The sequence below is a fragment of the Canis lupus genome, chromosome 15 (genome assembly GCF_048164855.1).
Source record: "Canis lupus baileyi chromosome 15, mCanLup2.hap1, whole genome shotgun sequence".
Classification (NCBI taxonomy): Eukaryota; Metazoa; Chordata; class Mammalia; order Carnivora; family Canidae; genus Canis; species Canis lupus.
The window spans coordinates 48,542,635-48,557,255 of record NC_132852.1 but is presented as its reverse complement, the minus strand read 5'-3'; the positions used below and the strand labels follow the sequence as shown (position 1 = coordinate 48,557,255).

The 14,621-nt window shown below is 59.5% G+C and overlaps 2 protein-coding genes across 2 annotated transcripts in view; one reads left to right on the top strand and one right to left on the bottom strand.

Annotated features, from left to right (window-relative positions):
- Positions 1 to 5,126: 5,126 nt before the first annotated feature.
- Positions 5,127 to 10,473, bottom strand: LOC140605148 (uncharacterized). The gene is made up of 6 exons (XM_072777244.1): positions 10,274 to 10,473; positions 9,752 to 9,868; positions 8,011 to 8,204; positions 7,367 to 7,423; positions 6,459 to 6,652; positions 5,127 to 6,225 (listed from the first exon to the last, which is right to left on the bottom strand). Exons 1-6 carry the CDS (start codon positions 10,403 to 10,405, stop codon positions 5,855 to 5,857), a joined length of 1,065 nt encoding a protein of 354 aa, XP_072633345.1. The 5' UTR covers positions 10,406 to 10,473; the 3' UTR covers positions 5,127 to 5,854.
- The window catches only part of LOC140604518 (adenylate cyclase type 1-like), a 30,046-nt gene continuing 25,090 nt past the window's right edge, over positions 9,666 to 14,621 (top strand). Inside the window, 2 exon segments of the mRNA XM_072775752.1 lie at positions 9,666 to 11,944; positions 12,356 to 12,483. Coding sequence (XP_072631853.1) covers positions 11,822 to 11,944; positions 12,356 to 12,483 — 251 coding nt within the window. The 5' untranslated portion in view covers positions 9,666 to 11,821.

Genomic DNA, 14,621 nt, shown 5'->3' with positions numbered 1-14,621 from the left:
ACCCAGGTCCGGGCTCAGCAGCAGAGGGCAGGCCAGGGCAGCTGTCAGGCTGCACGCAAGCTGACCTCTGGAGGCCATCCAGCCCTCAAGAATCACATCCAGGAAAGGAACTAGGCGGGGTAAGGGGAGGTGTGCGGGGGGTGGGGGTGATGGGGTGCCGGGCACTGATGGGGGCACTTGATGGGGTGAGCACTGGGTGTTATTCTATACGTTGGCAAATTGAACACCAATAAAAAGTCAATTACAAAGGAAAAAAAAAGGAACTGACACATGTTTCCTAACTGATGGGAATGCTAAATCCCAGTTAGATATTAGCAAAAATTAGAGATATAACATTTTTCCCATCGATGTTCCAAGAAAAAAAAAAAAAAAGAATCACACCCAGGGAGAGCACCAGGGGCTTGATCAGACTGCTGAGCAGGGAGCGGCGCGTGAAATGACGGTGTTACCCCCCCACACCCACCGAGGCTGGGACAGGTGCCAGCGGGAGGCCCACGGGAGCGCCGCCTGCCTGTGGGGCAGACCCGGGTGGCTGTGGGTCTGTCCTCAGGTGGGCAGTCCTGGGCTCACTCCTCTCCACACCGCAACTGCCGCCTCCCAGACATTCCTTTCTACGTAGAACATGGATACTGTTCTCCCTCCCACACGTTTTGGGGCAAACTGTTGAAAGATGGGGCCTCTCCTCCCTGGCAGATAATCTCTGGTCCTGGGCACTTGTGCGCTAATGCCACCACGCATCCTCCATTGACTCGAGAAGCGTCGCCAGAGCCTGCCCAGAAGCACGGTCCCCGGGACTGGAGTGTGGCCGACGTGCTGTGCCCGGGAGGGTGCAGGCAGATGGGTGAGCCCAGCACCGCAGGGCGAGACTCGCTCCACGGGGTGCCGGCGGGGGGGGGGCGGTGTCCTCTGGCTGAAGCTTCGGGATCCTGTGCTCACTTCAGCTTTTCAGAACCTGCTGGAGACCCATGTCAGCTCTGCAACGAAAATCCTTTTTTCTTGAAAGCTCATCAGATTTCTGAAAACCACAGGTTAGAGCAGACACAGTTCAGAAGACACTGAGGAACCCCTACGGTGGCATCTGCTTTGTCCGTGAGCCAGGGACCTCGTGGCTGGAGTTCCGGAAACGCACACACGCAGAGAAGAGTCTCAGAAGCAAGTGACACACACAGACGCCGAAGTGCTTAAATACAGATTTATTGCAAACCGACACTGGAGAGGGGGCTTCGCGGGCGGGCACCCTGGTCTCCGCGGACCTCGGCTGACGGAGCTCAGTGGCCAATCTGCGGTGGCCGGTCTGGAGAGACAAAACACGCAGGCTGCACCGGCTCCAGGGCCCAGGCCAGCAGCAATGGGCAGAGGACACCCACGAGGACGGCCCGCCATCGGCCGCATGGCCCCGTGCCCCAGCCCGCCACTCTGACGCTGGTGAGCCGCTGCCACGGCAGGCGGGGTGGGCCGAAACGCAACACTGAAAACGACGTCAGATAGAGAAGACGACAGACCATGGAGTCCATGGCTCTCCAGTCTCCCGAGTAGCTGGGGTACGGTGCACGTCCCACGTCGTCACACCAGAGACCCCGACGAGACCATCGAGGCCAGTTCTCACGCACGTGCGTGCCATAAGAACCCTGGGATGTGGGACAGGTGTGCAAATTCTGGGGACCTTGAGGATGGGCCTCAGCAGCTCCAGCAACAGGCTGCGGCCCAACTATGGGGGCAGAGCTCTGCGCCCCCTTGGCGACGCTCCTCCCAGCCATCTGGTGTCTGCAGCTCCTTCGAAGGCACGAGAGCCACCCGATGCTTCCCAGGGGCTGCTTCGGACATACTCAGGAATCCCCACGCGTTTCTGGCCACCGGGAGCCACAAACCTGCCCCCACACGACGGACGAGTCAGCTCCCGCCTACTCAAGCCGTTTGAAGGGGGCCGTTTCTGGAGGAACCATCACCTAGAAAGGAGTCCTCCGCAGCCCCCAGGACAGCCCCGGAGGGAAGGTCCCAGGAAACCTGCCAGCTGACAGCCCCACAGAGCAGCGGGCACGCGGCCTGCGGGCCTGGGGTAGCTCAGGCCCCACGGGCAGAGCAGAGGCAGGAGCAAAGACCGCGGCTGTGTCTCCCGAGGACACCCGGTGGGCTCCCCGAAAGGACCAGGCCCCACAGACGATGTGGGAGGACAGTTCCTGCTGCGTCTGTGGCCTACTCGGGAAGGTGTCCCCACATCCGGCAGCGCCGACCAAGAGCCCCAGTCTGGTCTCCCCGACGGGGCTGAGCAGCCGGCGGACGCACACACACCAAGAGAGCGCAAGCATGAGTGTGCAAGAGAGATGAAGGCGAGGGCCCCCCGCGCCCCCCTCGGCAGCAGCCGGCCCATTACCCGCTCCCCGGGCCCAGCACGAGGAAAGGAAGCAGAGCCCACGCAGCAGCAGCAGGAGGAGAGCGGGTGGCCGGCGTCTCGCTCGCCCCACGCTGCTCCCGACAGGGTGGAGACGCAGGGCCGGGCGCCGCGGGTTCACCCTTCTTTTTAAAACGATTTTTTTTTATTGGAGTTCGGTTTGCCGTCATGTAGCATAACACCCAGCGCTCATCCCACCAAGTGCCCCCCTCAGTTCCAATCACCCAGTCACCCCAACCCCCCACCCACTTCCCCTTCCACTACCCCTTGTTCTTTTCCCAGAGTTAGGTGTCTCTCACGTTTTGTCACCCTCACTGATATTTTCACTCATTGTCTCTCCTTTCCCTTTATTCCCTGTCACTAATTTTTATATTCCCCAAAAGAATGAGACCATATAATGTTTGGCCTTCTCACATTGACTTATTTCACTCAACATAATACCCTCTAGGTCCCTCCACGTCGAAGCAAATAGGGGGTATTTGTCATTTCTCTTGGCTGAGGAATACTCCATTACATAGGTAGAACACATCTTTATGCATTCGTCTGTCCATGGGCACCGAGGCTCCTTCCACAGTGTGGCTATTGTGGACATTGCCGCTATAATCATTGGGGTGCAGGGGTCCCGGCATTTCACTGCATCCGTATCTTTGGGGTAAATCCCCAGCAGTGGGATTGCTGGCTCTCCCCGCAGCTCTATTTTGAACTCTTTGAGGATGCTCCACACAGTTTTCCAGAGTGGCTGCCCCAGTTCACATTCCCACCAACAGTGCAGGAGGGTCCCCCTTTCTCCACATCGTCTCCAACATTTGTTGTTTCCTGTCTTCTTAACGTTCACCATTCTCACTGGTGTGAGGTGGTATCTCATTGTGGTTTTGCGTTGTGTTTCCCTGATGGCCAGTGATGCGGAGCATTGTCTCATGTGCTTGGTGGCCACGTCTGTGTCTTCCTCTGTGGCATTTCTGTTCATGTCTTTTGCCCATTTCATGATTGGATTGTTGGTTTCTTTGCTGTAGAGTTGAATGAGTTCTCTAGAGATCTTGGACACTGGCCCTTTATCTGACGGGTCATTTACAAATATGTTCTCCCATTCTGTGGGTTGTCTTTTAGTTTTGTTGAGCGTTTCTTTTGCTGTCCGGAAGCTCCTCATCTTGATGAAGTCCCAGTGATTCATTTTTGCTTTTGTTTCTCTGGCCTTCACGGATGTATCTTGCAAGAAGTTACTGTGGCCAAGTTCAAGAAGGGTGTTGCCTGTGTTCTCCTCTAGGATTTTGATGGCTTCTTGTCTCACATTTAGATCTTTCATCCATTTTGAGTTTCTCTTTGTGTGCGGTGGTGTGAGAGAATGGTCCAGTTTCATTCCTCTGCGTGTGGCTGTCCAACGTGCCCAGCAGCCTTTAGTGAAGAGACTGTCTTTGTTCCAGTGGATGGTGTTTCTTGCTTTCTCGAATATTAGTTGACCATAGAGTTGAGGGTCCACTTCTGGATTCTCTGTTCTGTTCCGTTGATCTGTGTGTCTGTTTTTGTGCCAGTACCACACTGTCTTGATGAGCACAGCTTTGTCGCACAGCTTGACATCCAGCATTGTGATGCTCCGGCTCTGGTTTTCTTTTTTCATATTCCCCTGCTACTTGGGGTCTTTTCTGATTCCACACTAATCTTCAGATGATTTGTTCCAACTCTCTGAAGAAAGTCCATGGTATTTCGATAGGGATTGCCTTCCATGTGTAAATTGCCCTGGGTCACGTGGACGTTTTCCCAATATATGAATTCTTCCAATCCAGGAGCACAGAATAGTTTTCCATCTCTCTGTGTCTTCCTCAGTTTCTTTCAGACGTGTTCTGTAGTTTTTCGGGTAGGGATCCTTTACCGCTCTGGTTAGGTGTATTCCTAGGTATCTCATGCTTTTGGGTGCAATTGTCAATGGGACCGACTGCTTCATTTCTCTTTCTTCAGTCTCATTGTTAGTGTATCGAAATGCCACTGATTTCTGGGCATTGATTTGGTATCCTGCCACGCCGCCGAATTTCCCGTATGAGTTCTAGCAATCTTGGGGTGGAGTCTTTTGGTTTTCTAGGTACAGTATCATGTCATCGGCGAAGAGGGAGAGTTTGATCTCTTCTTTGTCAATTTGAATGCCTTTTATTTCTTTTTGCTGCCTGATTGCTGAAGCTAGGACTTGTAGTAGTATGTTGAGTAGCCGTGGTGGGAGTGTACGTCCCTGTCGTGTTCCTGATCTTAGGGGAGAGGCTCCCAGTGTTTCCCCATCGGGAATGATATTTGCTATGGTCTTTTCGTAGATGGCTTTGAAGATGCTGAGGAATGTTCCGTCTATCACTACAGTCTCAAGAGTTTTGATCAGGAATGGATGCTGTATTTTGTCAAATGCTTTCTCTGCATCTATTGAGAGGATCATCTGGTTCTTGTTTTTTCTCTTGTTGATGTGATCCATCCCGTTGACTGCTTTACGAGTGTTGAACAAGCCTTGCATCCCGGGAATCCATCCCACTTGGTCATGGCGAGTAATCTTCTTTATGTACTGTTGGGTCCTGTTGGCTCATATCTTGTTGAGAATGTTTGCATCCGTGTTCATCGGGGATATGGGACTATAATTTTCTCCTTTTTGGTGGGGTCTTTGTCTGGTTTTGGAATTAAGGTGATGCTGGCCTCATAGAACGAGCTTGGAAGTATGAATGGACCTAAAGCACCACGATGTATAGTTTAAAAGCATCAGAGTCAATTTTGTACAAGGTTAACTTATCCTTTATTACAAATAAAATTCATGAAGCAATTATGAAAAACACAAAATACAGAAACAGCACAACGAAAGGGGAGGGGAAGGCTTCAACTGTGCTGCAGCCTTCACGAACTGCTGCTCGGGGGCCGAGGCTGGTGGCTCCACTGAGGCAGGTGGCAGCTCTGGCCCTTCGATGACCTCGAGAGCTAGCGCTGGGACCTGCTCCTCCTTCTGGGGTGGCCAAGAAGCAGGTGGCTCCTCCAGGTCGGGGAAGTGAATCTGAGGTATGACCACCAGATACCTTGGCTTGACCTCAGCAGCCGGCATCTCGGCTGAGGCCTAGCTCTCAGCACCAGCAGCCGGGACCGGCTCGATCACCTCAGGCCCAGGAGCTTCAGCAGGCCCCACAGTCGGCCTCGGGTGGGCTCTTGCTGCGGTGGTTCCTGGTGTTGCTCGGGGTCCGAAGCTGGTTGCTCCCCTGAGTGAGGCGGCTGCTCCGGCACATCGATGACCTCGATAACCGGTGGTGGGGCCCGTTCGGCCTCCAGCGCTCCCAAGGGTGCAGGTGGTTCTTCCGGGTCAGGACAGGGATGGAGAGGTCTGACCATCACGTGTCTTACCTTGTAAGCGGCAGCTGGCATCAGGGCTGGGGCCGAGCCCTCAGCTTCAGCAGCCGGGACCAGCTCCATCCCCTGAGACCCTGAAGGTGTAGCAGGCCCCACAGTTGGGGCTCAGGCGGGCTCTTGCGGTGGTTCAGGGTGTTGCTCGGTGTCCGAAGCCGGTTGCTCCCCTGAGTGAGGCGGCTGCTCCGGCCCATCGATGACCTCGATAACCGGTGGTGGGGCCCGTTCGGCCTCCAGCGCTCCCAAGGTTACAGGTGGTTCTTCCGGGTCAGGACAGGGATGGAGAGGTCTGACCATCACGTGTCTTACCTTGTAAGCGGCAGCTGGCATCAGGGCTTGGGCCGATCCCTCAGCTGCATCGGCCAGGACCAGCTCCATCCCCTGAGACCCTGAAGGTGGAGCAGGCCCCAGAGTCGGGGCTCGGGCGCGCTCTTGGGGTGGTTCATGGTGTTTCTCGGGGTCTGAAGACACAGTATCATCTCCAGGAAGACAAAGTATCATCACCAGGATGGACTTTCCACGTCCCTCTCAAATCAAGGACCCTCTTCCCACCGCTCAACGTGTGTGAGTGCAAGAGCCCTGGGAGGTCTCCCCAGACTGCAGCCCGTGGGGATGGGGTGTGAGCCTACCCAGTGCTCCTGGCCCAGCAGCACGGAGGCTTGATCTGTGTGGCCCACCCTGTCCCCAACTCGGCCACCCTAGTTCTCCTCACCTCCACCCTCAAACTCCGCTTGATGGAGGTTTATGAAACGCCAAAGGTAGCGCTCGACACGACAGTCGAGCACTGAGCCTGGCACGTACTGCCCTGTGAATTTCAGCAGCTTTGTCAGGGCAGGAAATTCTGGGGGATCGTGGAAGTCCTCCTCATAGTAGTCCAGCCAGATGGTCAAGAAGGAGGACATGGCGCTGAGGAGGGACAGGTGGGCAGAGGCGTCAGAAGACAGGGCTCCCTCACACAGAGGTGTCCCGGGGAAGCCCTGCAGGAACCGGGGCCCTCGGCCTCCCGCCCGGGGCTGTCGGAGGCCAGTGCTGTTCCTTGTCCACCTGCCACCTGGCGGTCCTGCCTGCCACAGGCCTGCTCACTGAGGAGGGGCTGGCATGAAGCCTCTGTGCGTGGGAGCCCATGACCAGCGGTGTGACCATCACTGTCTTTCCCAGGGAACCTCCCTCCCATGGGTCTGCCCTGCCTCCCTCACGAGGGGCCCCCAGGGGGTGTCCTTCCACTGACTCTAATCTCCCACGGGGCTGGGGCCGTCTGGTCCGTGAGCACTCACTGGGTCTCCGGAGCACCTGCCGTGCACCCGGGTCCAGGTGCCACCAGATTGGTGAGGGTGATGCTCCCCACACCCTCTGCTCTGCGTCCCAGGTGTGGGGCAGACAGGGTTGGTGGGGATGGGCATGGAGGAGGTCTCCCTTTGGGGTCCCAGTGCTCTCCCACAAAGCCCGCACCCCACCCACGGCTCTCCTTTGCTCTTTTCCTAAAGGGGCCTCAGACCTTTGCCCTGTCACAGGAATTGCAGACGTGTGGGGTGAGGGGTCCAGCAGCCCCTCCAACCCACAGTCCCCTCGCGACCCTCCTGGAGAGGGAAGGCTCCCCTGCATGAGCCAGGGCTCACTCACATTTCCCACTGGTCCAGGATTCCTTCCTTCTTGCAAGTATGTATGATGTATCGATATCTAGAGGAGGGCGGGGGGCATCACATGAATCGTCCTGTGGACCCAACCTCTCCTCATAGCTGCTGTCACCCTCTGAACCCCAACTAGTCCAGAACCCTGGGGGGCCATTAGCTCTGTGCATTGGGCCACGGGCAGCTCCTGGAGAAGGACCTGCACCTGCTGGCGCTTCCTGAATGATTGAGGAATGAAAGGGCTCTGGCCAGGCCCATGGCCAATATCCAAGTGGGCCTGGGTGCCCAGGGGTCCCCGGGGACCCCTACCCCGAATGCCCCAGGATACAGACCCCAGATGGACTCAAAACTCCCTTTCCATGGCAAAACAGGTCAGCTCAAGACCCTGGTGACGGTGGGGAGGCGGAACAGGCTTCGTCATGGGGAGAGAACGACGACTGCTGAGCACAATCACAGCCCCTCTAGCCGACCTGCCACAGGCCAGGCCCCAGGGGCTGCCCTGCAGGACCCGACTAGGCCCTGCGTGACTCTACTCCAGTCAGAGGAGCAGCCCCAAGGGCCGGGAAGTTCAGCCACTTTCCCCAAGACTCCCAACCAGTAGGTGGCCCATCCCCTGTGGAGGGTCAGGGTGCTCACTTTGCAAACAGCAGGTCCAGCACCTCTTCAGGGGTGCCATATTCCTCCAAAACATTTAGAAATTCAAATAGGAACAGATTGTCCAAGCGCAGCAAGGCAGGCACCAGTTCTTCTACCTGCTGCTCCAGCAGCTCCCTCCGGCTGGGGGTGGTTGGGCAGATCCGATTCTTTCTCAGGGCTGAGGCCCTTTCAGCCTGAGGTGGGACAGAGGAGACGTACGTGCAGCCTGCACTGTAGCCTCCAGACCACCTGGGATTTGGAGCGCAGACCAAAGCCCGAGCTCTCAGTGGCTGCGGGGGACGGGGTGGGTGGTGGTGGCAGGAGTGCCCACAGCAGGAACACGGGGCTTGACGCCTGCGGCTCAGTCACTAGGCATCTGACTCTGGGTTGTGGCTCAGGTCATGGTTTCAGCATCCTGATCCCACCCCTGGCAGGCTCTGCGCTTGGGGCAGAGTGTGCTTGAGGAGCCTGTGTCTCCCTCTTCCGCTCCCTGCTTCTCTGCCTGTCTCTTAAACAAACTATCCAATAAAGAAATAATCTTAGAGGATAAATTTTCAAAAAAATTTGGATCAATACAAGGATCTCAAGTGGGAGGGGTCAGTCTCCCAGGGCCGCTTGTCAGCTGAGTTTTGACAGCACCTCCCTGCATTAACGGCTTCACCCCTTGAATTTGACCACACGTCCCTGTCTCGAGGTGCCCACACGGAGACCTTTCCTTGGGTGGAGGTCCCAGGGCGTGAGGGCTGCAGGATGTTCAGCGCCACCCTGTGATTTGGCAACAGAAGGGAATCGCATCGAAGTCCTGCATCAGTGAAGGGCTCAGTGGCTGTTGGGACCAACTGGTCTCTGACATGTTGTGCAGCACAGGAGGCCCCTGTGCCTGACCCCGGGGGGACGGGGGGCAGGGATGCGCTCCTTCAAAACCTAACTGCAGAGCGATAGACATAGTACAGTGAGCCCCGTGTCCCTTTGGGGAAAAGTCTCCCAACTCACAAGGACCATGCTCAAGCCTTGGAGAAGGTGGGGAAGGACGTCAGGCCAGTGGGGCCTCCTGGGAGCACCAGTTAGGAGAAAGCAGAGCACAGTGGAAACTACTGGAGACCACGTGCGATGAGACACGTGTCTCTTTTTCAAAAGTTTTTATGGGCAGCCCGGGTGGCTCAGTGGTTTAGCACTGCCTTCAGCCCAGGGCGTGATCCTGGGGACCCAGGATCCAGTCCCACATCAGACTCCCTGCGTGGAGCCTGCTTCTCCCTCTGCTTGTGTCTCTGCTTGTCTCTCTCGGTTTCTCGTGAATAAATAAATAAAATCTTTAAAAAGATTTAATTATAAAAAAGTTGTTATTTATTCATGAGACACAGAGAGAGAGAGAGAGAGAGAGAGGCAGACACACAGAGGTAGAAGCAGTCCCCATGCAGACAGCCCGAGGCAGAACTCGATCCCAGGTCTCCAGGATCAGGGCCTGGGCACAAGGCAGACGCTAAACCCTGGGCGAACAGGCATCCCCTGAAGGCTCTATTCTGATATTCCTACAAATCTGTGCACAGGGACTCTGCATGCATCTGGCCCAGGCAGGGGCAGGGTCATGGGGGTAAGTTTGGGGAGGAGGAGAATCCAGACTCCTGAAGGAACAGAAGTCTAGGGGGGAGCCCGGGGGAGCACAGGCTGGCTTCTGGGGCCCAGGGCCCTTCCTGCTGCATCGGGGCCCTGGGTGTCGGGTGGCCCCAGCCCCTGCACTCACCTTGAACCCTTGCAGGCCTCCGTTAGCTGTTTTGGGCTGCTTCCTGATCACCACCGGGGTGTGGGGGATGTCCTTTTCTTCCCGCCTCCGCCGCCACCCATTGTCCCATGTGGAGCTCTGTAAAGACAGTGTGTGGCAGCCAGGCAGGAGGCCTCAGCGCCCGGTCTGGCCGCTTTGGTCTGGCCGCTTCGGCCAGGCCGCACACCCAGCTGACTCCATTGCAGACCCACCAAGCACAGCCGGCTCACACCTCCCCCAAGGTAGAGCAAAGGGATGCGGCTGCAGGGCCTTGGGTTAACTCTGGGGCGGGTAAGAGGCGCCTTGGTAATCCTGTTTCCACCCTGCCCACCGTGACATCAGGGTGACCCTGAAGGGATCACCGGGGAACCTGCTGCCCTGCAATGTCCTCCAGCCTGGATGCGACCTGCCCACACATCCCTGTTTCCCTGAAGAGGAGGGGATGGGGCTACCCAGGATGGCTGGCACAGGTGGCCTGGCCTGGCCTGGCCTGCTTTGTATTACCCTACGGCGCCTCCTGAAAAACTCCCTGAGGCGTTGGGTTTGACGGTGGCACCAACGTCTCCAGCGTTCGAAGCAGCCGCATCCCTGGGGTTCCTGGCGTGGCTCGAAACTGGGAAAACCGGAAGGGAACATCTTTCAGTAGCAAAAGTCTCCTGAAAGTGAGCCTGAGGTGGGGCTGCACTAGAATGTGGGGGCCCCGGGCAGGGGTTCCAAGTTCTGTTGGCCTCTGTTGTGAAAGAAGTGACCTCACTGCCTGGGACCCCCTCCCTGAGTCCACTCCTGGAGGAAGCTTCAGGAGCAGCGCTCGGGGCTGCCAATGCGCCCCCCCCGTCCCCCAAGGCAATGGCCTGTGTGCACACAGTGACACAACCGCACCCCTCTCCACAGGCCCCAGGGAAGGACTGTGTGCAGCCAGGGCCCCAGCCTGGAAACACACCTGGGTTCAGACACAACTTTCCATTCTTCCCAGGTTTCCACCCCGGAGAAGCCGTTGTGCCCGTCGGGGATGGTCTGCCTCTTGCCTGTGGCATAGGGATTATCCTAGCAGGTGCTTCCTCCAGACGTCCCCAGGCCACTGTGGCATCATATCTATGACATTGGAGGCGGGTGTCCCAAGCAGGAAATACCTCCCACCACATGTTCTTCCTTGGTGTGTCCATGCGTCCAGGCCCACAAGGTCCCTGTGTGCACACACGTGGGCACCGGTACCCTCATTCTGGAGGCCCAGAAGATGACAGTGCCACCGGGGCAGGGATGGGCCATAGCTTCCCACGATCCTAGGCTCCTGAATCCAAGGCAAACCCTACAGTAGGTGTGGGAGTCTTGGCCTAGAAGGTGTGAGGCCGTCCTTATCCTGAAACCCTGCAGCCCTGGGCTGATCGCTGGGAGGACATCCTGACGCCCAGGACACGGGCGAGGCTTGGCAGTGGCCCCTGGTGCCATCCCTGGGCCCCAGGCCTGGGGACAGGGGACGTTGGGAGAGGGCTCCCTGTCCTTGTCCTTCCTGGGCGTCCTGGCCTGAATTCTCAGGTCAACGTGTAGCACCAGAGAAAAGCCGGAGGGGTCGGTCCTTCTGGGCAGACGGAGGGCAGCATGAGCAGAAGCCGGGGGATGTGCTCTCAGAGGGGGCTGCAGACGCCCGTGGGCCCAGGGCGCCCGCGTCACTCCCCGTGTGAACACAGCCACGCTTCTCACTGCTTGTGTTCATTCTGGAAAAGGTCATCGTTTTTCGTGAAGTTTGCGACTTCCGTTAACGTGTAGCGGGCTTGCTGTCCCCTCTGGGAGAACGCCTGAATGCGTTTTGGAGAGCGTCTCCCTCGTATCTCGTGGTCACACCCGTGGACCTGAGCCACTGGCGGGAAGGAGTCTTGTGAGGCCGTCTGCTATTTTAGGGATGCAGAGGGGAGCTTTACAGAAGTGTCCGAGGATGATCACAGGCGAGAGCAGCGGGTCAGCATGTGACAGGTGCTAGTGAGTCTGCCCCCGGGCGACGGCGAGGTGGGCGCTGACACTCTTCCTGTTGCAAAGTGCCAGAGTGGCAGTTCTGAGATGACCCTGGGTGGCGAGGTCAGGGTGCAGACCCTGGTGCGCCCCTTGCGGCTCGGGTCCCGGCGGGTGACTCTTCACAGACAGCGCCCACACATCCCGTGGAGGCCAGCCACGAGGACTCAGGTGTGCGCACATGCCCTTCGGGGGCCGGTGTCGGGGGTGTGTGGCACGATGCACAGGGGCCAGCAGGTGACGGTCTGAGGGGGTGGTCAGGAGGGAAGCTGGAAGAGAGAGCTGGCTCCAGGCTGGGGCTGTGTGGGTGTGCCAGCTGGGCCGCGGGGCGGGCAGGGTGGGTCCCTGCGTGGGAACCGGCCTGAGTGCAGGTGTAGGGCCGGGTGGGTGCCCCAGGGTGACCCTAACCACAGCCCTGGGGGCCGCTCACCTTCCTGAGGCTGCCCTGGCCTCCGAGGGGGTCCCTTGCCTGTCGTGCTGCACGCTCTGTGGTCTCTGGCACCTGGTGGTGAAAGTGCAGGTGCCCAGGCCCCGGGCGGGTCACTAACCTGGGATTTGTCCTGTCCCCCCCCCCCCCCCCAGGAGAACCACTGTCACCGCATCAAGATCCTCGGCGACTGTTATTACTGCGTGTCCGGCGTCACCCAGCCCAAGACCGACCATGCCCACTGCTGCGTGGAGATGGGCCTGGACATGATCGATACCATCACGTGAGCGCCCCGTGGCGACCGTCCCCGTGGCGTCCGCCCCCGCGTTGTCCCGTCCACTCTGCCGAGAGCCAGGCCGCATGGTGAGGCGCGTGTGCCTCTGGGACCCCCTCCTCTGCATTTGGCTGGGACGGCATTTTTTCATCTCTGGCCGTCCCGGGCATTGTCGGGATGGCATTAGTGGGGCGGGAGGAAATACGCTTTGTCGCGTAGCCAGGCCGGGCATCCAGGGAGTCAGCCGGGTTCCGCTGAAGGAACTGCATGTGCTCGGCCTTGCGCGCCTTGGCGTCCAGGTGCCCCGTGCCGAGGGGCCTTGGAGGGAACAGGTGCGCGTCGCCTGGACACCGCGGGCCGGCCGTGTCCACTTCTCAGCCAGCCTGTCTCGTCCCGTCAGGCAGCGGGATGAAGAGTTAGGGACCCTCGGTCGGGGTAGGGACGGCGTGGGGCCGGGAGGCCGCGCCGGTGGCTGGAGCACCCCCGTGCCCACGTCTCAGCAGCTCAGAGGGGTGGGTGCAGCCCCGCAGGACGGGCTTAATTCCCAGGGACCGCTGTCAGCATCCACACTCGGAGCTGAGAAGAGGCAGCAGCAGCGTCGTCTGGGGAACAAGAAAGGGGAGAGAGAGATGCAAACGAGAAGGCTCCGAAGTGTGGACGGGTTTGGAGGTGGGGCGACCAGGAGCCAGGCAGCGCCCTCAGGGACAGGGGTGGGGGCCCTGAGGGCAGTGGGTCCCTTTGCCAGTGGTGGCGGGTCTGCACCCGCGCCAGGGTTGGGCCGGGAGAGACCCCGGTGAGGCCAGCGTGCATCCAGACACTGGAGCCCCTGCCCTCGAGGGGGCGCTGCACTGGGGCAGGCAGGCAGGGCCGGGCAGGTAGCACAGGTGCGTCTCCCGGAGGGTTCGGAGGCTCCCCCTCGCGACGGCGTCCTCTCGTGTCCCCGGCCACGTCCCAGCCATCAGAGCGCTGGGCACCACGTGCCACGAATACGCCTGCGGTTCACATCGCGTCCTTTGTCAGCATGTGACGTCCGCCCCGTCGCGCGTCACCCCTCGTGTCACAGCCCGTGCTGTCTTGTGTGTCGTCGCGTGGGGCTCACGCCCAGCAGCTCTCACGTCGCGGCCACATCAGTGTGGAGCACAGCCTGGGTCACGTCGTGTGTCGTTCTGGGACCTCCTGGGCCAAAGTGAGGTTGTGCAGGGGGAGGTGTGGGGAGGCAGGTGTCCACTCCCCCGTCAGCCGGTCACGGGTGCGTCCCCGGCAGGTCCTGGCCAGGGTGCCACCGACGGCTCGTGCCGTTGATGTCCCTGAGGGGGGTGACGCCGGCCGCCCCTGCTGGGGGCCTCCTGGGGGGACCTGGTGCCCCCGTCGCCCCCAGGTCTCCTTGGGTGGAGAGGCGCCCAGAGGCGTGCTTGGGTCGCCTGGCTGCTCACGCGGGCTCTGGGCCTGCCCTGGTGCGCCCCACCTTCGCCGCACTTGGGCGGCCTCGGAGGGATTTCTGTGACCGTCTCCTGGCTGCCCCAACCCGGAGTTCTGCACCTCCCCTCGGGCGTGGCTGCTGCTGTGCCGTGTGGAGAGGTGGATCGGCCACCTGTCTGCCCCCTGCTCCGTTCCCTCGGGGCGGTGGGGGCCCCTTGGCAGTGTCTCCTGTCCGCTGAGGCTGAGCTCCAGGCTCCCCGACCCTGTCGGCCCTGAGAACCGACCTTGGCCTCGGAGGCCGCCCACCCCGGGGCCAGTGGGCATCTTCCCTGGCCTCCAGGGGCTGCCGTCTGCGTCGGCTCCAGATCCCCAGAAGCTTCCATGGTCTCCTGGGAATCCAGGGCCCGGTCTCTGTCTCCAGAGACTGGGAGCGTGTCCTGGGCGCCGTCCCGGCTTGGACGGGGGCGAGGGCCACCAGAGCCACAGCTCGGAGCCGGCCTCCTGCCCACGATGAGCCCCACTTCCCTTTTCTGGGGGCCCCAGCGCAGGGCGCTGCCTGTGTGCGTCCGCCGCACGGTGGGCCTCACGCAGTGACGGGCTCTTGGGGGGCCACTCCTGGCCTGCCGGTGGCCTCCCTCACCTGCCGCACCGCCCCCTTCTGACACAGAAACGTACGGAAGCCTGTGTATTTGTGTTTAGCCTGGAACTCTGGAAACGTGAAACTTGCC

What these genes read in the sequence shown, in the direction of transcription:
- LOC140605148 (XM_072777244.1), bottom strand. Translation starts at nt 10,405, where the DNA reads ATGTTCCCTTCCGGTTTTCCCAGTTTCGAGCCACGCCAGGAACCCCAG. An exon ending in TTTTCAGGAGGCGCCGTAGG is followed by an intron (nt 9,869 to 10,273) that starts GTAATACAAAGC and finishes CTGTCTTTACAG; the next exon opens with AGCTCCACATGGGACAATGG. An exon ending in ATCCTGGACCAGTGGGAAAT is followed by an intron (nt 6,653 to 7,366) that starts GTGAGTGAGCCC and finishes GTCCCTCCTCAG; the next exon opens with CGCCATGTCCTCCTTCTTGA.